At 47.6% G+C, this 23081-nt stretch overlaps 1 protein-coding gene across 1 annotated transcript; it reads left to right on the plus strand.

Moving 5' to 3' along the window:
• The first annotated feature begins 349 nt into the window (after positions 1-349).
• LOC147722526 (tubulin beta-2 chain) lies at positions 350-19421 on the plus strand. Its single transcript, XM_086965048.1, has 4 exons — positions 350-465; positions 2707-2815; positions 11602-11712; positions 18103-19421. Exons 1-4 carry the CDS (start codon positions 409-411, stop codon positions 19167-19169), a joined length of 1344 nt encoding a protein of 447 aa, XP_086821174.1. The 5' UTR covers positions 350-408; the 3' UTR covers positions 19170-19421.
• Positions 19422-23081: the final 3660 nt, after the last annotated feature.

Here is a 23081-nt window from a genome sequence, read left to right on the forward strand (position 1 = left end):
TTTCTTTCAAATTAACCTGCAGTAACAAAGTCCATGCCCATTTCACGCAAAACAAAAGTGGATAAAATGATGTCTTGAGTTTTAAGTTTATAATTCAAAAAGAGAGAAATACCGGCTTTTGCTGATGCTTGCATCTTTTGTTACCGACTCTCGATAACATCCTTGGCAGGATGACAACCCCGTGCCTCCCTCCCTCATTCCACCCCACCCCTCTTGTCAGTTTCAGTTGTCATTCAGCTAATCAAGAGCGCGGCGGGGGGCGTTTGGGGCGTGTTGCCCCGCCCTGCACGCACGGCCACGCCCAGCTGCTCCCCTCTTTTCCTCCCTCTCCAGCTGCCGCCTCCACAGAGCAGCGCTTGGGCTCCAGCCGGTAAGACGCATCCCCACGCCCCGAAGCACAGCAGAGCCATGCGGGAGATCGTGCACCTCCAGGCCGGCCAGTGCGGCAACCAGATCGGAGCCAAGGTACGGGGAGCGGAGACCGCAGGAGGGACGGGTTACCGAATAAATGAACTACTTTAATATATTTGACCATTTAAATACGGGTGTGGGCGGTGTTTGAGGGTAGTCTGGGGTGCTTAATGTGCTCATCCGATAGTACAGAGGCGTAACGCACCCCCCTGTGGCGCCGGGAGGGTCCCCGCTCCTTCAGGCGCCCCCAACCCTCCACTGAGAGGGTCATGGTTATAGAATGGGTGAGATAGATGGGAGAATTAGGGCAGGCGTGCGGGGGGCCCTCATCACCTCTGACAGACCCCCCCCCCCCTCTTTTGCGCTAAGCTAGTGCAAGTGTTAAAGCCACACCCATCAAACACACCTGTTCATAAGGGTATACTTTCCACAACGCGGGCATCAGAGGTGGATATTGGACCACACTTCACACCATTTGAGATCACGGCCCATCAATGATTTAGTATCTCTCTCTCCCCCCTCCCCTTTTCTTTTTTTTTGGGGGGGGGGGTTAGCTTTTTTCTATGAATCGCTTAACGTTTGTGGGGTTATTCTCGTCTAAGCAAAGACCGTCCGCCACACCAGATCCGAAAGGATCACAAAAGTGCAAGCTAGGAACGGGGCATTTAGATGGTCCGGTTTTAAATGCGGTATAAATCACTAAAACAGCTGAGAAGTTCATGTCCATGACGGGGTGATGGGTGCGGCCCTTTGTGGCGCCCACATGCTGTGGAGCGCTGTGCACAGCTGATGGGTGAACTCTCCGGGTGCGGGCCCCCCCCCCCCACCCATCTGTCTTGAGACATTGTGTCCAGTGATGTAGCAGGCGTTTGCGGCCCTTCTGCATGAAAATAGGGAGGCGGCTGGTACAGAAGCCGGATTCGGCGCTGGTAGCAGATTTTCTGTGAAGGAGTCCACAATTGCAACCCCCCAAACACCCCCCAGCCCTTACATGTCAGAATGAAACGTGCATTTATTTAGCGGCTCGTGCTAAGTGAAGGTGTTACACCTCCAATACTGTTGGTGACTGTTATAGAAGAAAGGAAGCCGGGTCATGGCTAGCATTCCAGTACAGGGGCTACAGCAGCATGATGTACAAGTACATCCCCCCCCCCCCCTCCAAATTAAAGTACAAAATCTGGGGAAAACGATGGGAGGGGGGCTGATTCAAACCGAGTTCTGCTTAACGAAAGCTCTATAATAAAATGGAAATACAATTTTTGTTCTTGGGCGTGATTTTCACCCACGTGTAACACATTCCTTCGTGTGATGAGGTGCTCGTGTGTGCGAGAAGAACGGAAGGTCCCAATTCCAAATTATGGATGTGGGACGAGAAATTTAGTAATTGTTTCTTTTTGTGAGCCAATACAACGTGTTCCTAACCACCCCGCCGCCGCCCAGTTCCGCAGTTGTCCATTAGCAGGTGTGTCAGTGCCGCCAACCACCCTTGCTCCGGGACTTGACAGATTCTGGGAGCTTTAGTGTTGGTTTGTTTTAATCCTGCACACCAGGCACCAATTACAAAAGCTGAGACCAGGGAAGTGTGGGGTGGAACAGTCGGTAACCGTATGACACCCACCGAAGAGGAACTTTGGGTGGGGTCCGTTCCGGAAATGGCCATGCTTTGTTTTCACTCTCCTTCCGCGCAGCGTCAACCCCATCTGACACCTTTCCTATGTGCCCCTCTCTCCGATTTGAAGCTTCCGCTGTTATAATTATTCTCGTCCTCGCCCTAAGTAAAGAAGGATGGGCCCTCCTGAAATCCAATGTATTAATTACACAGGACCAGCTGGGCACTCAGATCGGGGTGCTGGTTAACGGGGGCGTAGCTTCAGGGGTGTGTTTTGGGTGCCACGCCCCTTAATAAATGTGTTCTGTAGTAAAAATGTAGGTACATTCAAATAAAAAAAAAAGTTGGTCTGCGCCCCTGGGGAAAGGTGTGCCTATATTGTAGTAATTCCAAGCTCAGGAGTGCTCGGCCACGCCTTGGTCTTTGAGGGTGGATGGATGGGTGGACACATTTCAATAGTTCCAAGATCCATACTGCATGGCCACGCCCAAGTCTTGGTGGTTGGGGGGGGCAGCAAGGGGTGGGGGGGCAGCAGGGGATGGAGGAGGGCTGAGGGAGGGAGGGGGGGGGGGGGGCTGACACCGACCAGACCCGGCTGAGTCATCTGGTGACGCTGGTCTCTTGGGAGGGCGACACATGCTGGCCTCGCGCGCTGTCTAATTGCCTGCTGTCTGTCTGTCTTCCAGTTCTGGGAAGTGATCAGCGATGAACACGGCATCGATCCGACCGGCAGCTACCACGGAGACAGCGAGCTGCAGCTGGAGAGGATCAATGTCTATTACAACGAGGCCTCTGGTAGGCGGTACTGATTGTCTTTGCATGAGTGATGCTGATGTCACTGACACTCGTATGAGCACCCCCCCCCCCCCGCACATATGTTTTATTTAAAGTGCAGATTTGCCTGTGGGGTTTCTGAGGGTAAGTTAAGAGGTTCAGCTGTTATTCCTCAGTGGAGCAAGGTCAGCATAATGTGGACAGCTGTTTCACGGATTATATTTAGATTTTTGTAGCATTTTTTTCTTAACATTTTTACAAAATACTACCATGCTCTGACACCTTCAAGTCAATCAACCCCTGGCTGCTAAACGTGCCTGCATAGCAAAGCCCTCCTTCTGAAATGTATTTTTTGTGTTTTCACTAGCATGCTGTGCTAGTATATTCACTAGCTTAGGCGGGGGCTGATAATGCAGCACTGCTGAAAAACTGTCCCACAGGAACAAACCAGGTCCCAACCCTTCTGGCCCACTGGGAACACGTTCTGTGTTTTTATTTATTTAATGCGATGTTCATATAGAGCGATTTACCCGACGGTGTCAGAACGCTTTACATAAGAACTAGTTGCAAAACATAAGGATTTAGGATTACATGCGTTACATAAGATACCAACAGAAAAAATTGCAAATGTGCAAGATGTGAAGTCACTCAAGGAAGAGTTACAAATGGATATACTCTTAAGAGTCACAAAGGAATGGTAGAGAGTACAAAGGTCTACTGCATATACTAGTGAATATATATATATATATATATATATATATATTATTTTTTTTATACACAGTAGATTTTCTCAGGTCAAGACCCAAAATAAACAGAAGAGCAGAGTTCCAGTAAGTGGGACGAAGTCACAGGACCGAGTGGGAGGGATATAAGGGTATGGAAAAAAGGCAAATCAGAAAATGGAAGAAACATTTGTGGATCGTCAAGGGGGAAACGAGGGAAAAGGGTAAAGGACGAGGGAATGGCCAAGATGGTGGGTCTGGGTCCAGAGAAAAGCGGCCGAGAACAGCAGCAAAATGGCGGCCAGGACAAAAGAAAAAGTAAAGAGGTCCATGAGTCTGTGGCGGGACAGGCCACTCCGATGAAGTGTTCTCTGGGGGCCTCGGGTGAGTATGTTACAGAAGGGGGTGCGGTTTACAAAGCAATATAGGTCGGGACTGGAAGGTAGGCATGTCCAGGGTTGAATCGCAGGACCGCCATCACTCACTGCAGGCTCCGGTTTCTGCAGGCTTCGGTTTCCAGCCATGGATTACACCCACTACAGCCAGTCCGGCCCGGGTCAAAAGGCTAGCCCAGGGCCTCAACCATACTCTTAATCTTAAAATAGGGGGGAAAGTGAGCTTACACAATGTAAGATATTGGCACATAACATATCCAAAACACACGTCATATGGGGAATGGAAGGTAGTGGGGGGGGGGGGGAAAGGTAAACAGGGGAGAGGAAAGCAGACCTCTTCAGATATATCTGAAGGGGGGGGGGAAAGTACTCCAGGGGGAATAGAGCAGTCCCGGTAGTCGGAGAAATAAAACCAAGAAGAACCGTGAAACAATGTCAGATGTCCAGCTAGGTAGGTGATGGCTGAAGGGGTGACCCAGAGCCAGACTCCGCTTTAGCTGCATAGGACACTGGAAAGACATGCCTGAGGGCATACGTTTCTGACTTTAACAAGCATTGGCATAGCCAATGGGTCTCGCCTTTGGGACCGTATAATAAATTATTAGAGATGTCCTTGCCTGTACTTAAAGGTGTTTTAAGTGTTTACACATTCAGTACTGTGTACTTGATCTTAGTTCTGTTCAGTCAACAGGAGCACACACTCTGTGTTAACCCTTTATCTGAGTGTATCACTCACAGGCACACATGCTCAGCACCTACATTTAGCATGTACCACTTTACCCCTGTAGCGTACCATGCACATGCACACTTACACCCAGCCTAGGTACACCACTCATTACCTGCGCACCCCTATACACCAATCTGATGTAGGGTAAGGGTGAGTTTAGTACACAGCAGTGCAGTATTAAGTAAGTGAGCCCGTAGGCCTCACTCCAGTGATGGATAAAATGACACGTAGTCCCACTGGTCACTAAATAGAGTGTTACCACCACCACATCATGCTGCTTCACTCCTGGGAAAGGCAGTATCTCTTCACCACTGTGAGTGGCACTTCTGGTCTAACAAGACTGCACTCCGAGAGACAGGCCGATGTTATGATGCACACACATGATTCCTGTTTTCCTTTGATAAAAATGAGCATGGGTTAGACAGTACTGTTGGGGCAGGGGTGCATGGTCATTACCATGCAGATGACTGCAAAGTTGGGTCATGTGCTCTTCTGAACAGATATGCCAGTTTGTACTATCTTAAATTCTCTGCTGCCAGACAGTGGCTGACCTTTAGAACCCACTCTATCTAACTCGCTGACCAACCGCCTTTACACTTATCTTTGTTAATACTCCAAGATAAGGTGGCACAGCTGATGAGCCATCCTCTACCTAGTAAAACAGCAGTGGGATGTCCTGCTGCAGAGAAAGAAGTGCACCTCCTCCTAGGGAAACCTCCATAATGCAGCATTCACTAAATTAACTGTATAAACCCTAAATCACCATACTGCCCATCAAGGCGTGCAGATGAGTATGGTGAAAACTCAGTAATATTGCTGCATTGATGTGACCACCAAATGTATCTCAACACGGACTTCTCGTAAAAATCTCAAGGTAGAGCGCTGCACTGTCTCCAGTTCTAATTTAAGGAACCTCCTGGAATGATTGTAGTCCTGTATGTTGTTTGAATGCAAGGAATCTAGCGAGGAAAGAATGTAGTCTGCTCTATGTAATATTCTACAAGCAGACCAAGGGTCATCCCCGGAGGGTCACCCTTTATGTGGTTCAGTATCGGGACCCTCTATAGGAATGAACTCTATAATGGTGAGTTCAACAGCGCGCTGTGCTGTGTGGGCATCTTCTGACTAAAGATTATCCCAGTGTGTGAACATTGATACATCCTTGCAAGCAATTGTCCCAGAATTGCTTAATTGTTTTGGGCGTGGTCTTCAGCGCACTTTGAATGTGGTGCTTGCGTTGCACCTGCGCCCCTTGAAATGCTCCATTTTCTACCAACTTTCTGAAATCAAAGCATAATCTACATTTTGAGTATTTTTGCCATACGGATTCATCTAATATAAACCTGTCTGTGTAGTTGTAATCCAGTGCAGCGCTTTGTCCAAACTAGACATGTGCTCCTTACCAAGGAATGAAATGAAGCTGTGGTTGGAGTGTTCTGCTAAAGGAAGCTGTGTTGTGTTAGGGTTATCTTTCAGAAGTTGCCAAGATTCTCAAGAAATGGGTTATGAGAGCCAACCCGTTTGCAGTTTCTAGCGCCTGTCATTCTTGGCACGCCAATATTGTTCCTGACTTTGTCATGCAGTACTACACTATTACCATGCTGAACTTAGTACACTGTTTAGCGCCCTATTTTTCTGTTACCCCTAATTAATGTGTGCTCCATGTATTGATATCAGAAGGGTGATAGGGTTTTATTGGTATATAAACTTGGCCAGCAGCAAGTGCCTAATTCCTGGCTCTGTCTTCCCACAAGGGCTATCAGGCCAGAGAGAACTTGGCAAAGGAAACCCATAGAATTTCAATGCAAGAGGGGGGGGCTTGGATACAGCTGGTCCATGTACACGTTGGCACCCCTTACTTGCACCGAGAAAGCCTCAATATTTTCTAGCTAGCAACTTGTTTGTGTGGTTTTTTTTTAACCCACATTTCTTAAATATTTCTCCTTGATAAATACACGCATTTTGCCACTTTCTGAAAATCCCCCTCTTATAAAGGTTGGCAAAAAAGCACTCTCAAAGTAGCTATTTTTTCAGTTTCCCTGAATTCTTCCTCACTAGAAGGATCATGAAATCAGTTCCACTCCTCTTCAATGCCAAGTGCTGTAGACTTGGTGTAAAGCTCTCCACTCCCATCAGAACTGCTAGTGTCCAGTCATTGCTTTTGGTTCACTGGCCACTGTCCCCCAACACTGCTGTCTTTGAAGACTCAGATGGCGAGGGGTTTTCAGGCAGGCTCGTTTTTTTTGGGCTACTTCTCTCCACGTGAGCGGTTCCGCAATGGAAATCAGGCCTTGGTCCTGGTCTTTGTTGCTTTCTGCCTTGAGGAATAGTTGGGAGATGGCCACCATGGCCAGCATCTCCCGGCCTCCCTCTCCAGGAGCCACAAGACTCGGTCCACAAATCTGCCAGCCTCTTGGGCGCTCCTGACGTTCAGTCATGAAGTGCCCAGGGTTGATGGAACTGGAAGATGACCTAATACAGCCTGTGAAGGTTTTATTTAATCTTCCTATCTCCACTTACCAGCTTGCTGGTAAAAAAGGGGCCTGCTGCTGCTTTTGGCCCGAGCAGCGAGAAACCACCCTTCCCTAGATATGCCTTCTAATTTTTTTTAATATTTAATTTTTTATTTTTTATATACTTTTTTTATCATGAAGAAAAGTACAGCTGAAGCAATAATCACATAACTTATAATACCATAAATATAGGTCTAAATATGATTAATAAAAATCATTATCATATAAGACCATATACCAAAAACTAGACTTGAACAGTTTCTATTGCCTGTATATAGATCTCATTCTTTTAGAGGTTAATGCCTTACTAATCATCAATGTGTTTGTTCTTTATTGGAATTTGGCCTCTTTGCTATTTTTTTAAAGTGTTTGTGACAATACCCGTTCCTTGTAGGCCGACCTTTTTTAGGTTTTGCCTAGCGAAAGCTGCGCTCTGCGCAGCTTTTTCGCGCAGGCGAAATCCTGTTGAGAACTGTAGGGTGCTTTGGGTCGGCCCTCGTCGTTGATTGGCTGGCTCCGTAAACGGAGCCTTGCCATTGGACGAGGGGCCTGTCCGTCAATGCCGGACCAGACACGGGGGCGTTCCCGACATTCTTTGGCTTTTGCCGACGTCACGCGACGCCGGGAACGCCCCCGTGTCTGGTCCGGCATTGCCGGCACTTCTGCGTCTCTCCTAACCCCGTGACTGGCCGGCCGGCCAATCCTAGTGCGGCCGGCCGGAAGTGCCCGCCCCCCGCAGCCCGGGTGAAGAAGGAGAAGACAGCAGCAGTATGGCGGCGCCCGCGGGGAGACCGGAGAAGTGCCTCTCCAACCTGCCGCTCTCCACTCGCTCCCAGTAAGTGCCTCTCCAACCTGCCGCTCTCCACTCCCCTCTGACTGTTCTTTGTGCTCCGGGCCGGTCCCGCTCCGCGGTTCTCGGTAAAATGGCAGAGCTGCCGCTGAGCCTCGTGTCGGAGTGAGAAAGGAGCGGCGGCGGGCAAGGAGCGAACAGAAGGGCAGACCGGGCCAAGCGGGAGCGCACAGGACCCCAGTCAAGGCAACCCCCAACACTACCGCAGATGTTACAGGCATCCGCCACGCGATAGATTTAGTTTCAAGAGTTTACCCTACGAACTGCATTAGAGTGGCGTGCTTGGCTCTCATTGTTTAGGAGGCACATGTTTGGCGACGCTACATCGTGCACGGGACTTCATGAGCGCCGTTTAAGGGGGAGCCCAAGACAACAAACGTATTTATTAGCATCGGTTGAATATTTGTGCAATGCATAAAATAAAGGCATGACATGCTTTTTTGGACAGTAACTATCGTCGGAGGCAGTTGGTGGCCCTCGTGGGGCCGCCATATTGGCTGTGCCTGGACACCCCCCCCCTTCCCGAGCACCTAGCGTGCGGAATATATATGCGAGTCTGGGAAGCGGCGTCAGGTTATTTATTTTTAATGCAATGCAGCGCGGCCTTTACCCGAAGGCGGCAGAGCGCTTCACAATAGTGACCCCCCACTGGGGCTGGTAGCTCGTCGCGGGTCGCGTTCTTTACGAAGCATATATTACAAGGTTGACGGGAACGTAATTGACGGCTACGTTATTTATTTAACTATGTAATTTCGCGTTGAGTTTTCGGGATGCTTCTGGCTGCGGGACGAGGCGGTATTTCTCGGGTCTGCCTTTTGTGTGGCACGGGGTGTCATGCTTAGTGTGCACGAGTGCTTTATGAGCAAGTATGACGGTATGTAGGGCTCTCGCCGTTTGGCCCTATGGGCGCTAAGACATTTTCAACAGGCAGGCTTTTGCTATCTTGCAGTTTAGGTTACATTAATGTTTGTTTAAAGAGAACTTTTGAAATTTACTTTAGAAAGTGAAAGTTTACATAATAAAAACTAAATGCCTCTGAAATGCCCCAGTTTTCGCTAGCTCCGCACACCATACTTCATATAAATGCCATTCAAAGTACAACTAGCACACTAAATATAACGCGGATGTCCCCTACGGTATTTATAACATTAAGTAACGGACTTCAGGATTTATACTATCACTGCGCACAGGCACAGTTTGCGTATTATCGGCTGTACCCTACACAGTTTATAACACATACGGCTCCGAGGCATGACCTTGCGGCTCATTATCTATCCATCTAGGACCGGGGTCTTTCATTCCGGAGCAACCGGAACAAAGACATCGCAACTTCCCCCATCACGCGGCGGCAATTGACCAAATTTCTGTGCTCCATGATAACAAAAGAAATGTTTGTGCACAAGGGCGCAAGTTAAATTACAATTTGAATTCAGTGGCAAGGCTCTAATAGAACACGCATTAACATTTTATTAATAAACCTGCATCGCGATTCGGCGTCTTCTTTTGTGCTTGGGGAAAATGAAGGGTCTTGCAGCTGCGGGCAAGAGGTGACCGTGTACGCTCGTTGTTTGGGTCCGCGCACTCAGTAAATCCCAGCACGGGAGGCCTCTACGTGAGGTCACTTACTGGCAGTGATTTTACTGTTCAGAGCGGGGAGAATAGAGGAGGAATGCAGCGAGTCCCTATTAGCGTGAATAATTTATTTTATGAAATAAAGGTAATGGCTCTCCCATTTGTAACTTTCCTCGCCGTTTCAGTAAGTGGGAGGAATTGTGATAAATGCAGGTGTAAGAATAACACGGAGAGAAGAGCAGGATACGGGCGGCGGGGGGAGGGGGGAGGGAGAGATGCAGCAATAGGGGGAATAGAGAGAGAGGGATGGTGAGAGGATACCGGAGAGAAGCGAGAATGAAGAACGTGTGGGAAACGTGCTTGGTCTAAGAGGGGCTGACATAAGGGGATATTTTCCATTTAAAATTCTGACTAGTGTAGTAATAGCAATAGTCTATAATTTATGTCTGCTGCCAGCCAGGGTGTTAATCCCGTCCCCTGCCTGTGGGGGGCCCCTCAATCAGTCAGCGATATGGTCCGTGTAATCAGAAAAGTCCAAGACCCCCTGGTACACCCATGGTTCAAAAAGCTGCATACTGGACAGGGGCTTTCCAGTGACCTCCCCAGCCGTTTTCGGGCCGCGGGTGTGAAATTGTTTGGAGGTGGCTCACGCGTTAACCCAGTGGCGGAGGGGATTGGGCATCGGTCTCCAGAGTTGCTTGGGACCCTGTTTTCGTGCCACTGTTGCCTGCTTGGGACCCTGTTTTCGTGCCTTTGTTGCCTGCTTGTGGCCCTCTTTACGTACCTCTGTTGCTTGCTTGTGACCCTGTTGCTTGCTTGTGACCCTGTTGCTTGCTTGGGACCCTGTTTTCGTGCCTCTGTTGCCTGCTTGTGACCCTGTTTTCGTGCCTCTGTTGCCTGCTTGTGACCCTGTTTTCGTGCCTCTGTTGCCTGCTTGTGACCCTGTTTTCGTGCCTCTGTTGCCTGCTTGTGACCCTGTTTTCGTGCCTCTGTTGCCTGCTTGGGACCCTGTTTTCGTGCCTCTGTTGCCTGCTTGTGACCCTGTTGCTTGCTTGGGACCCTGTTGCTTGCTTGTGACCCTGTTGCTTGCTTGTGACCCTGTTTTCGTGCCTCTGTTGCCTGCGGGGGGGCTCGCAGCGAGCCCACAGTGTGTGGGGTGGGGCTCGCAGTGTGTGGGGGGCTCTGTGTGGGTGTGTGTGTGGGGGGGCTCTGTGTGGCTGTGTGTGGGGGGGCTCTGTGTGGGTGTGTGTGTGTGGGGGGGGTTTGTGTGTGTTGGGGGGGCTCTCTGTGGGTGTTGGTGTGTGTCATTTGCAAGAGATAAAGCTAGTGGCATTGTAAATGACAATGCCATTTATTTATGTTAAAAAAAAACATAAATAAAAATAATGTCAAGAGCAATGCCAATCGCTCTAACTTTAACAAAGGCAAAACCATTGCATTGTAAATGCTTGTCCTTCTCATACATCTGAGCCCACATGCCCAGCCATGGCTTGCTGAGTGTCGCTCAGAGGCTAGCTGGCAGGTGTGAATGGACTGTGGCGTTCCTTTGAGGCTTATTCCAATGGGCATGTTTTTTTTTTTTAGCGGGAGGCTTTATATACGTTCATCCCACAACGGGGTTTTAATATTTCAAAGCAGTGTTAAAGCGGCTCTGCTCGTGGCACCCTAGTGTATGGACAATTGCTGCTATATTGTCTGCTTAGTTACTTTTGTAGCCATTTTCATTTTACTGCTTGGTCGCTACAATTTCCACTATGGCTTGTAACCGTGTCACGTTGTGCAAAATCCGAATACCCTTTAAGCAGGGGGCAATATCAGTCACTGCAACCAGACGTGGTAAATTAAGAACTGCCAGACCAACTTAGTGTTTTTTTTTTCCTACTTCAATAATGCATGCGGCTTCGATGCGCTAGGCGTCTAGTTGGTGTTGGTACATTCCAAGGCTCTGCCCTTACTGACCGCGCGCAGCGCATGTGCGTCACTGTCCCGCCTCCATCTCTTCTCAACCATGCTCTGTTCCTCCCGCAGGTAACAAGTACGTGCCCCGCGCCGTCCTGGTCGACCTGGAGCCCGGAACCATGGATTCCGTCAGATCGGGACCCTTTGGCCAGATTTTTCGACCCGACAACTTTGTCTTTGGTATGATTTGAATTTTACTGCCCAGCTAGTTTATTGTCTGTTTTTCTTTAATTTGCTTGTTGTCCTAATTCGAGTCCCCTCAAAGGACAAATGCGTCATGAATTAATCGGATTAAAGGGGAATGCTGTTTATCATGGAAGTACTGAGAGAAACGCAGTATGTGCAAAATGTAGATTGCTGAAGCGAGTTTGTTGCTGCTGACGCCTGTCCAGAGGTGTGCACGCCACACATCGCCCAGTGTTGGCCTTAATCCTAGTGCTTGGCTGTGCTCTTCTAATACTTCGGCTTGGCCGTAACCGGTCTACAGATTAATACTTAGTTTACTCCCTTATTTTTTTGATTTATTTATATTTTTATAAAGCGCAAACAATTGCCCAGAGGAGTCTTGGGGCAGCAGCAAGGAACATACCCGAGAACAATAGATCAGAAATGCTGATCTTGTCGAAAAAGGCAGGTTTCAGGCCTTCTGAACCGAATAAGGAAGGATAGTTTTAAATTCCAAGGTCAGGCGATTCCAGTTTTGAGCTGTGCAAAGGATGGGACTCTCTACCACCCCAGGTGATCAGTCTGTGCTTGGCAAGACTAGAGCGTAGAGACCTGCCCGGTAAATGACATCTGAACTTGTCTTTGAAATTCTCTGTGCAGAGTCCCCTAAACAATGCTGCGCCAAGACTCCTCGGCATAAGTGCGCTTTATAAGTACCTTCAATCAGTCTTTATAAAAGCTTGTGATAGCTTTGTGTGTTTACCTGACGACGTGTAAATTATGTGACATCCCTTATGTGAGTTGGGTTCCGCATAGCAACCCGACCCCCCCACTACGGCCACACCCCAAGATTTTAGTGCCTCAAACAGCAAAGACTGCACAGTCTTCAAAGGTTTGCAATTGCCCCCCAGCGTATAGGTCACCCATTGTCTCAATGCCCAACTCTTTCCAGTCCACCAACGGTGGTCGAGCATCTGCTGGTAAAAAGACACAAATCCAGCTGAGGGGTATCGCTGGCAAGTGTGTGTGTGGGGGGGTTTAGTTTTCTGGAGGTAGCACGCCTGGAAGGGATTGGCCACAAGCTGTAAACTCCCAGGCTTCGATCATTTTCTTAGGTTCCAGGCATAGGTGGGACAACAGGACGTGTGGTATCTGCCCCAAGAATGTGTGACATAATTCTGCGGTATTTCTCCCCGCAGGGAATCACAGCGCGGTCGTTACGACTGCGTTGTGATTCCGCATACCATTACTCCGCAAGTCGGAAGAACGACTTGCGGATGGGGGGTGCTGGATGTTGGAATAGTATAATTTACTATTCCAACTCCAGTCAGTGAGGACACTAGAGAAGGTGTTGGATTTAAAATACACTCCCCACCCCCCTCCCCCTTCGCAAGTCATTGTTCCGACTTGCGGAGTAATGGTGCGGAATCACAACGCGGTCATTGTAACGACCGCGTTGTGATATCCTGTGGGGAGAAAAATTTGCGGTAAACGTCGTTTACCCTGCCTCAACCATGGCCACATTCTGAGTTCTTGCTGCCACCCATCGCAACGCCCATTGCATCTGAGCCACCAGGTAATGGGATTCAAAATACGTCACTGAGTGGCCACCATCATGGCTAGGGAATTGGAGTTTCACAAGTGCCATTCTGTCTACCGTTATTCCATAGTAGGTCGGTTAGTAGGATATGGAGTTCTCTGAACTTACTCCTGGGTACTACTGTGGGGAGAGTAGCAAAGTAACAGAAGAACCTTGGTAAAGCCCTTTCTTTCGCCACTCTACCCATTGAGAGGGAGGGGCCTCCAGAACCCCACACAGGTCTGGAGCACTGTAATCACTTTTCTTATCTTGCTCTCCAGGATATCATTTTCGTTCCTGTAGAGTTGGGCTCGTAGATGGCGAAGCAATGTCTGCTCTCACCTGGGTTCCCTGGGGGTCTGCATTATCCTTTCCTTGGGATTTAAGTAAAAAAGCAGGTTTTGTGGCAAATCATGTGCAGCCCGGAAGTTGGGAGGCTCCCTCAACATCTTGTTGATCATTGAGGAAAAATTACCACGTTGGCATACAATGCAGTGCAATTTGATTTCTCCTAAGGTATTAATGCCAGTATAATGCGTTACCTGTGTGGCCTTGCACGCTAGGGGATTCACTGCGATGGCAGAGGGTACAAAAGTCGCCATTGTCCTGTACTTTGTGCCACACAGTAGCTGTCGGAGATAACGCCTCCAACGTTCACCAGTGCTACAGCGGGGCATACACGTCTCATCCAATTAATAAAGTTTCTACCCGGACCCATCCTCCCTATCACAGCATACAGCTACTCCCAATCTAGATTGTCAAAGCCTTTCCCCAAGTCTACTGACACAACTACTGCTTCTGCGTTCAAGTGCTGAGCTGCTAGGAAGTGTTGTGACTCCAGATATTTAGGGTTGTCTGATCTGCATGAATAGTATGATGCATATAGGGGAAGCTGGCCCTCATTTTAGTCTAAATTTAACAGACCAGTGTCTATGCGCTGTGACATCAGGGAATGGGCATCCCGGTTTGAATAGTGGAACCATCAATGCTTCCCTGATAGTAGACGGTAAAGGAACAAAACATCCCCTTCTGGTTTATATACTTCATGAAGTCTGCTGCTAATAATTTAGTCTACATAGTGTAGACCTCCACCGGAAGACCGTTGGAGGCTGGTGCTTTACCTCATGCCATAGCAGAAATAGCGGCTGTTATTTCTTCGATCGTACTGCTGCCTCCTGGGTAAAAGAGGTACAAAAGGGGGTGGTGATGGACGGAGCATCTGACTCAATCAAACACTCACACCCAGTCAAAAGATCTGGGTTTAATCCATCACTGTTCTTTAGCCCACTCTGCCACCCCAGTTCAGACATGGCTATATGCAAATCAGTCTGACCCTGTGCCTCATGGGAACAGTCCAGCCCGAACTGCCAAGCCATGTCTTCCCTGGACCGGAAACAAGCTTCCGAGTACCGGTTTCTGGCATTCCAGCCGTCTTCAGCCCGGCTTGCTTGAATCCAGTGGCAAAGTGAGCAAGGTCCCAGGATGCTTGTTTCCGGTCCAGGGAAGACATGGCTTGGCAGTTCGGGCTGGACTGTTCCCATGAGGCACAGGGTCAGACTGATTTGCATATGGCCATGTCTGAACTGGGGTGGCTGAGTGAGCTAAAGAATGGTGATGGATTGGACCCAGATCAGTTGACTGGGGGTGAGTGTTTGATTTGCTCAAACGCTCCGTCAATCATCCCCTTTTGTATCGCCTCCTGGGTAAGTCAGGATAGGCAGAGTTACACAAGGTATGAGTGTGGTCATGGGTGCAGCCTGCTCACAACTGGCATAGAGCATGGTGTATATTTCTGAATGGCTTTCATTTTTGGTTGTCTGTACCAGCCTTCATATCGTCCAATTTTAGAATTGTGGATCCCCTTTAGGACTAGTGCGCCAGCCAGTTCAGCATGGTCCAGGATTTCTCCTGTTCTGCATGTGGACTGACCAAGTATGCCTTATAACCAAAGCAACACAGCCTCTCGACTAGTTCTGCCAGTTTTATGCAACTAGGAGCAGCTGTTGTGGAAAGGGGTCATCCTGTCTAATCCACTCCAATTATCCATGGTGGTGTTCATATGTTCGGTACTCTTAGACGAGGATCCTACAAACCCCACCCGCATGTGCGATGCATTGGTCCCCAAGCACTACCTTAAAGGTGCCGCGCTATATCACAACAGAGGTGTGTGTTAATTCTCCACCAAGTATTTTCGAATCCCCTCCCCAATAGAGGGTCAAACAATCGGTCTTCCAAGTTTTTCCGACTTGGGTTGCCAGATCTGAGTGATACAGGGTCAGAACCCAGGCCAGTGCCTGGAGCAGTGGGTTATGGTTAGATATGGTTCTGGCTAAATATTTGGTATGAGATAAGAGTGTGGACAGGCGGCGTGCATAGGAAGGTGTCTAATCAGACATGTAGGTCATGTAAAGAAGACTGAAAGGAGTATTCCCTGTAATCTGTATGAAACTGTAAATTTTCTTGAGGCCTGAAAGGGTACACCCATATGAGAGGACCCCTGGCAAAGGCAGAATAGGTGATGTAGTTAAGTTGTCCCAACCACATCTTGTGGAGCAGCCCCTTCCAGTGTAGTGTGGTGGGTTTCCTGGAACAGAGCAATATGGACTCCCCTCCGCTTCAGGTATGCCTGGACCTTGTACCTATTCACCATGGTTATTTCCTGGGCATTCCACGTTAGGATCTTGTATCCTGCACTATACCAAGACCGTTGAGCAGTAGGATTAGATCATGCGAGGGCAGGTCTGGTATCGGGAGCCCCAACTCGAGGAAGAAGGCAGTGTTCCATAGTTTAGCAACTTGTACTTTGATCGCAGCAAAAGCGTTCCACCCCAGAATAGAGGGACAATGGCCCCTCCATACAAACCAAATAGAGCAACAGTCACATAAGGAACTCCAGCTGTTAATAGGGCCCACTCCGTGGAGCAGGGCTCCCAAGGGCCCATTGCGGCACACCGATATGTGAAGAATAGAGATGTACCTTGTGTGTTTCTTCTCCCAAGCCTTTCAGTATTCAGTGATAACAGGTAGCTACCAGATACACTACATTGTTTCCAAATCACCAGGGATCAGTTGGCTATTCAGGCAGGGATGTTCTCGGCCCAGTTCATCAATTGACCTTGTGTGATCTGTGGCATCTTGGTTTTGGAGGATGTAAGCAGGATTGGTACCCTGTGCGCATGTTCCAGCACAAAGAAGGGTAATAGACTGTCGGATGCAACAGTCTCTCTCAAACAGGTGTCTAGGAAAGCGACCATATCCTTTTCCCTCTGCTTAGGCAGCCCAACCATACACACGTTGTTCCTTTGTTTTCTACCTTCTGCATCCTCAGATCTTTATTCCAGAATTCGAAGTTTGTCAACTGTTATGCATTACTGAAGGGACCCTACCACTGTCTGTGCCTACCCCCTCCCAACCGCATATTCCGGGTAGGTGAGTCTGTCTGCTTCATTCCTCATCGCAGAGGATGCTCTGCCACTAAGGCTTCCATTTTGTGCTCCAATGCCTCCCTGGTTTCAGTGATGGTGAGGATAGCCTAGTGTGGCTCCGGGGAGAGGGGAGCAGCAGAAACGTGGATGGTCCAGTCGTCCGGGTCACTGGGAGGGTGGGATATAGAGGTCTGTCCCCCTTCTGCGCTGTAAAGATTTGTGTGGTCACCAGGGAGTAGGCCACACTAGGCAGTCATGAGTGGTGTTCAAGCAGTCTGTAGGGTATCCCTGGCTAGTTCCATGTGGTAGGCAGATCAGTGAAGGGCCACCTGCTTCTCTGCGTGGCGTTGAGGCCGAAGGGTAGAGCGCCCCCACAGGGCAGAACTAGTTCCCAAGCCAATATGGTTGGCCACTCGAAAGGTGATCAGTGTCTATGGTAGGTCGGGCCACCAAATGTCCACTGGGGCCGGCCACTCGTAATGCATAATTATCGGAGGTGCTGGATAATCGTCCGCTCTTATCAGGCTGCAGCAGTTCAGGTTAAGTGCCGGAGACCATTACTCAATATGTAGCACGAGGGGAGCCAGAGCAGCACGTTATCTAGGGCTGGTCTTGAATGGATCTTCTAGCACTCTCTCCCTAGTAACTATTCTCATAGGTGCGGCCTCAACTAGTTGGTTAGCTATCTCCCATCCCTAGAGGCCTGCGTCTACATCTTTCATTTATCCAGCGCAGTCCCTTTCTCCAGAGACTTTGGCAGATACAGGCATTAACCAGTGGCCAGAGGGAACAGGAATGCAGTCACGTACGTTTTGTCAGATATTATTCTGAGTTACGGTTAGGTTGATTTGTCCCATTGCATGATAAAGTGCACACTACATTTGAAGCACATTTTTTGGGTTTTGATTCCAAAAATATTATCAGGTGGCAATATTGCTGACAGACCCGTAGCATAGAGCACACCGAAGTGGAAAAGATCCTACAAATTTATGACTAGCACAGGATAGACCTATCCTCTTCAGAATTAGGTGTACATTAAAATACAGAACCAGCATGTTACTTTTGTTATAAATGTAACATACTTGGAAAGTATGAATTCAGTTTAGAGCAAAAATGAATGTCCTCATGTAATGCAACTGGTGCTATGTAAAGTGCTCTGATACCCGATTAGAGGAAAAGTTCATGCTATCAAACTCTGTACAATTAATAAAATGGACTTATCAAAAGTTGCCCATATCAAATTTAAAGAATTGATGTTTGAGGCACATTTATGGAAAATGTTATCGAGTATTGTAGTTATCAGTAATTGATGCATAAATATCGAATTTTTTTTTTTTTTTTTTTTTTTTTGCTTATTCACGTCAATGCTTAGCAATCCTAACACTTTGCTTTGTCTTTTAGGTCAGAGCGGTGCTGGAAATAATTGGGCCAAAGGTCACTACACAGAAGGGGCTGAGCTAGTGGACTCTGTGTTGGACGTCGTAAGAAAAGAATCGGAAAGCTGTGACTGCCTGCAGGGTTTCCAGTTGACCCATTCTCTTGGTGGTGGCACAGGTTCTGGCATGGGAACCCTACTGATCAGCAAAATCAGAGAGGAATACCCAGACCGTATCATGAACACTTTTAGCGTGATGCCTTCTCCTAAAGTATCTGACACTGTGGTGGAACCATACAATGCCACACTGTCGGTCCACCAGTTGGTTGAGAACACCGATGAGACCTATTGCATCGACAACGAGGCCTTGTATGACATATGCTTTCGCACACTGAAGCTCACAACACCTACCTATGGGGACCTCAATCATTTGGTTTCTGCCACTATGAGTGGAGTAACAACCTGCCTTCGTTTCCCAGGCCAGCTCAACGCTGATCTGAGAAAGTTAGCGGTTAATATGGTGCCTTTCCCTCGTCTGCACTTTTTCATGCCAGGGTTTGCCCCGCTAACCAGTCGTGGTAGCCAACAGTACCGTGCCCTTACTGTGCCTGAATTGACACAGCAAATGTTTGATGCCAAAAACATGATGGCTGCTTGTGACCCGCGCCATGGCCGCTATCTGACCGTGGCAGCCATATTCCGTGGGAGGATGTCCATGAAGGAGGTTGATGAGCAAATGCTTAACGTGCAAAACAAAAACAGTAGCTTCTTTGTCGAGTGGATCCCAAATAATGTGAAAACAGCAGTCTGCGATATTCCGCCGCGAGGCCTCAAAATGGCTGCCACCTTTATCGGCAACAGCACAGCCATCCAAGAGCTCTTCAAGCGAATCTCTGAGCAGTTCACTGCTATGTTCAGGCGAAAGGCTTTCTTGCACTGGTACACCGGCGAAGGAATGGATGAAATGGAGTTTACTGAAGCAGAGAGCAACATGAACGACCTAGTTTCAGAATACCAGCAGTACCAAGATGCGACTGCTGACGAGCAAGGCGAGTTTGACGAGGATGCAGATGACGATGCTTCATGCCAATGACCAAAAATAGGCCTCCATTTACAGGCACATTTTTTACACTCCGGATAACTTTTTGCACTCGGCTTTATTTATCATGTTTTTCATTGCCAATTGAACGTATGACGGTGGTCCTAGACTGCCTTTAACAATTGTTAGAGTGCAGTTCTGGTCCTGACTTAACACACATTGTGACCACGAAAAACAATCTTTACGTCTATATTGATATATTTGTCTTTCCAGCATCAAAATGATTATTAAAATTATTTAAGAACATTAATTCGAAAAGTCTGCTTTTTTTTTTTTTTTTTGTTTTGTTTTTTGCCTGCATGTATTTGACTTTTGCGATGGGTCGGGGAGACAGTGGGGAAACAAATCCATTGTTTCCACGAACAAGTAGTTCTTTGTTTTCATTCCCAGCAAATCCTTAAATCGAGTACAGTATAACCCTGATTAGCTATAGCAAATGCGTCGTGGATATATCCAATCCTTATCCTTTCATGCACAGAAACGTATGCCACACACTTGTATCCAACATGTACTTTTAATAGTTTAAATTGCACACATTCCACTTAAGTAGGCAACACTTTTCTCTGGGTGGCACAATACTGCAAGCGGGTTCTATTGAGTGGAATACACTATCGGCACCTTGTGGCAGGTTCTTACAGATGCACAACCGTGAATTACATAGAAGCTAACATACTATTAATACATGGACAGTTCTAAGTAAATTCTAACACTATATGGGAGTAGAAAAAAGGGCAAAAGAAGTAAAATGTATACTTTAGTGCAGCAGATAAAGGAAGACCTATGTGCAGACAAACATGTGAAAAAACAAAACACAGAGGTAAGAAATAATACCTGAAAAAGCTGATGCCAAAGGTCAGTATGACATCACTACTGTAATAGTTATGTGCCAGTGCGCTAAATATTCCAGCCAATGCCGGTGGCTGTTCCATTTCAATGCACAATGAGATGGACACGGCCATAACTGTGTGGAAGTCCCTTTCAGACAGGTGAGGTTACAGTGGTCATTTATGAGCGCAGACTTGAATGCGCCCAGAGCTACACAGGACTGTAATCAGTGGTTCATTTTTTGTTAAAAAAAAGTGCCGGGCCCTCAGCAGGAGGCAGCTTGCCATGTCTTCTGTAGGCGCCGCCTAAAACCGGATCGACTACTAGTGCGAAGATGGTCTGGTGTGAATAGCTGGATAGTTTTTGTTGGCGGAAGCAGTTTGTTTCTTTTTTCTCTGCTCAGACTGTCTACAAGTATGCCAATATGGGCAGATGGTGAATTTGCCACAGTCTTGTCTACCCACTGGGAACTATGGCACCAACTGGTTTAAAGTAGTTTGCCGAGAAATTTGTTGGTCTGTGGTTAAACCAAAAGCCCAACTCTGAATTTTTAGTTAACCAGATGAGGTTCCTGGTTGAGCAATGCCACATAGCAGTTTCCTTGAGTTGGAGGAGCCCCTTTTATTTTTTTTTATGGCCTTAGAGTGAACCTAATTTATGCAAACCATTTCTTTGAATTGTCTGCAGCAGTTTCAGGGGGCTATCCAGCTACAAATCCAGTGCATTAGCAAACGCATGGAAAAGATTGTCTAAATTCAGGTAAAACTGCCAGTGAAATGGTTATCGCAATAATTCCAGTATGTAAGAACTCGGTCCTAAAAATCAGTCCATTCTGCTGTTAAAGTACCACTTGTAGTGACCCACAATATTTATCGTGTCGGTCAATTCTGCTAAATGCACAACAACAAACTGTAACCACATCAAAATGCAATAATGTCTTTCGAGGTTGCAGGCTTGAAGAACACAAATGATACCTTCCCCAGAGATCTATATATCCATTTTGTGAATGTGAAACCGCTAATGATTTAGTTTTAGGAAGCATATAAATTGCTGTAAAGAACTCGCTATATTGGATTACTTTCATGATCTAGCCAGAATTTTAGTTCTGGGTCTCAATGTGTACCCTTTCACCACCACAGGCTCTTATAGGAGACGCTGTGAACTCTGGGATTTGTGCTTCAGCACGAACAGTCTGGGGTAGGTGGACCAATCCATGTTCTGGTGCAGCACCCACACTAGAGGACACCCGCTTTGTAGCAAAAAATGGAAATTCCTGGATATGCAGGATGAAATTGATCCTCGTTGGTGGAAACAAAAGTATAGGATAGAAGGTTTATTACCAAGTAAGCATCTGTTTGCTGCATGTAGTGATGTTGATTAACGTGGTCTGCATACTCCTGATATCTAGCGCTGGACTTGGACTGTTGCAACTTTCTTTGCTGAAATCTTAGACACAAGGTATCTCACTCCTAATGTTGGATTATTATTATGTTTCTTGTATAGCGCCTGAATCGACCCCCGAAGGGGTATCTCCGCGCTTGCCTTGGGAACCCGTCCTGGCTTTTCCCTGTGAGATAGCCCCTACAGGGCATCCCCCAAGGTGAAAGCCAGGCATCCTGCAGCGGGGGGGCCGTTGTGGAGATTAAGCAAGCTTAATGCCCAGAGTTGCAGAGTGTGAACCCATGATTAGGTCAGGCACCGAAGCGAGAATTATCTAGTCCATGGATGTTGGACTTGGCCCGTCTGGCAGGTCCGCCCCTGAAGTTTTTATGGTATATGTAACCTGGGGATGGTGATTCCCCCTCTGAGTGCGTGTGAAGAGAGAGCGACCTACCCTTCCATAGGAATACATGGGGAATGGATGTGTCCTCGGTAGTTCCCGATGCGTAGGGTGTGCAGGGTCAAGTCTGGTATGTATGAACTCGTGAGATTGAATGCTGCCCAACGGTATATGTGGTATGAGTGTGTCTAGTGTAGAAGTCCCCCTTTTGGAAGTTGGCATATTTGTGGAATGTGTGCCTGGCGTATGATTGGACGAGGCTGGCTGGTGAGCCTGGCTCCCAGGATCTGGGAGGGTCTGCCCCGGTTGTGAATGGAGAGTTTAGCATGCTGATGTGAGGGGAGGAGTGAGCCTGGGTCTGCTTGTGGATTGACTGTCTGGTTTGCGTGTCATGAATGAGGCTGGGTTTTCCCCAGACAATGCTGGCTCCACCCCCTGGGGTGCGGCTGATGTTCCTAGCCTGGCCAGTGTAAAGAATCCCCCCCCCCCCCATAACCAGTTCCAGCTGGTTCTGCCCCTGCCTGCCCCTTCAGACCAAGAATGTGTGTATAAAAAGGGTGCTGTGACACTCTGGACTTGTTCTTGTTCTCAACTTGAATCTACCAGGAGCTGCTGCTGCTGGGGCTCAGGGTTGGCGTGCCTACCTGGGCCCTGCCCTACTCCTGGACTGAGGATGGCCCTTTCCCCTTCTTCATGAAAAATTTGGCTGGCCAACACACTGTTGACGCAGACTCAGTTACGCACAACCTTATTACAATGTAACGATCAAACTACACTTAAACCATCATCTTCATATTTTTAATTCATATGCATCTTAAATTTCATTCAAATTTTCCAAAAGTATAATGTGGACATATGTTCATTACAATATTTTCAAAACAGATCCATAACAATATGTACAATGTAGAACATTAGTTTCTTTGGTGTACATCATATTTCGCCCAATGCATTTCGGGACAAAAGTAGGGTCCCTTCGTCAGGGGCAATGCTGTAAAATAACATATACAGGCGCATAAGTACAGTTGTATAATTGTATGTATGCGATTTAGTGTCATGGTTCATCATGCTATTTTTAAAAAAACCTCCACCTAAAGGAAACACCCAACGTGAATATTTAGAGTGAACAATAACCTCAAGTAACCAGAAGGTATTACTCACATATGTACAACTAAATCGTGTCTTCGTCTGAGCTTCCCAAGTCAAACACTGTTCTTAAAAAATACACGAAGAGACAAAAAACTTGTCAACTCAGTCTATCAAATAAATGTAACAACCTAAAAACTAGACAAAAAGTGCTTCAA

Source organism: Lissotriton vulgaris, chromosome 4_1 (genome assembly GCF_964263255.1).
Source record: "Lissotriton vulgaris chromosome 4_1, aLisVul1.2, whole genome shotgun sequence".
Taxonomy (NCBI): Eukaryota; Metazoa; Chordata; class Amphibia; order Caudata; family Salamandridae; genus Lissotriton; species Lissotriton vulgaris.

Bases quoted from the DNA above. Each gene is read 5' to 3' on its own strand.
- LOC147722526 (XM_086965048.1), top strand. From the start codon at position 409: ATGCGGGAGATCGTGCACCTCCAGGCCGGCCAGTGCGGCAACCAGATC. The intron at 2,816-11,601 runs GTAGGCGGTACT...TTCCTCCCGCAG, and splicing joins CTATTACAACGAGGCCTCTG to GTAACAAGTACGTGCCCCGC. The intron at 11,713-18,102 runs GTATGATTTGAA...TTTGTCTTTTAG, and splicing joins ACCCGACAACTTTGTCTTTG to GTCAGAGCGGTGCTGGAAAT.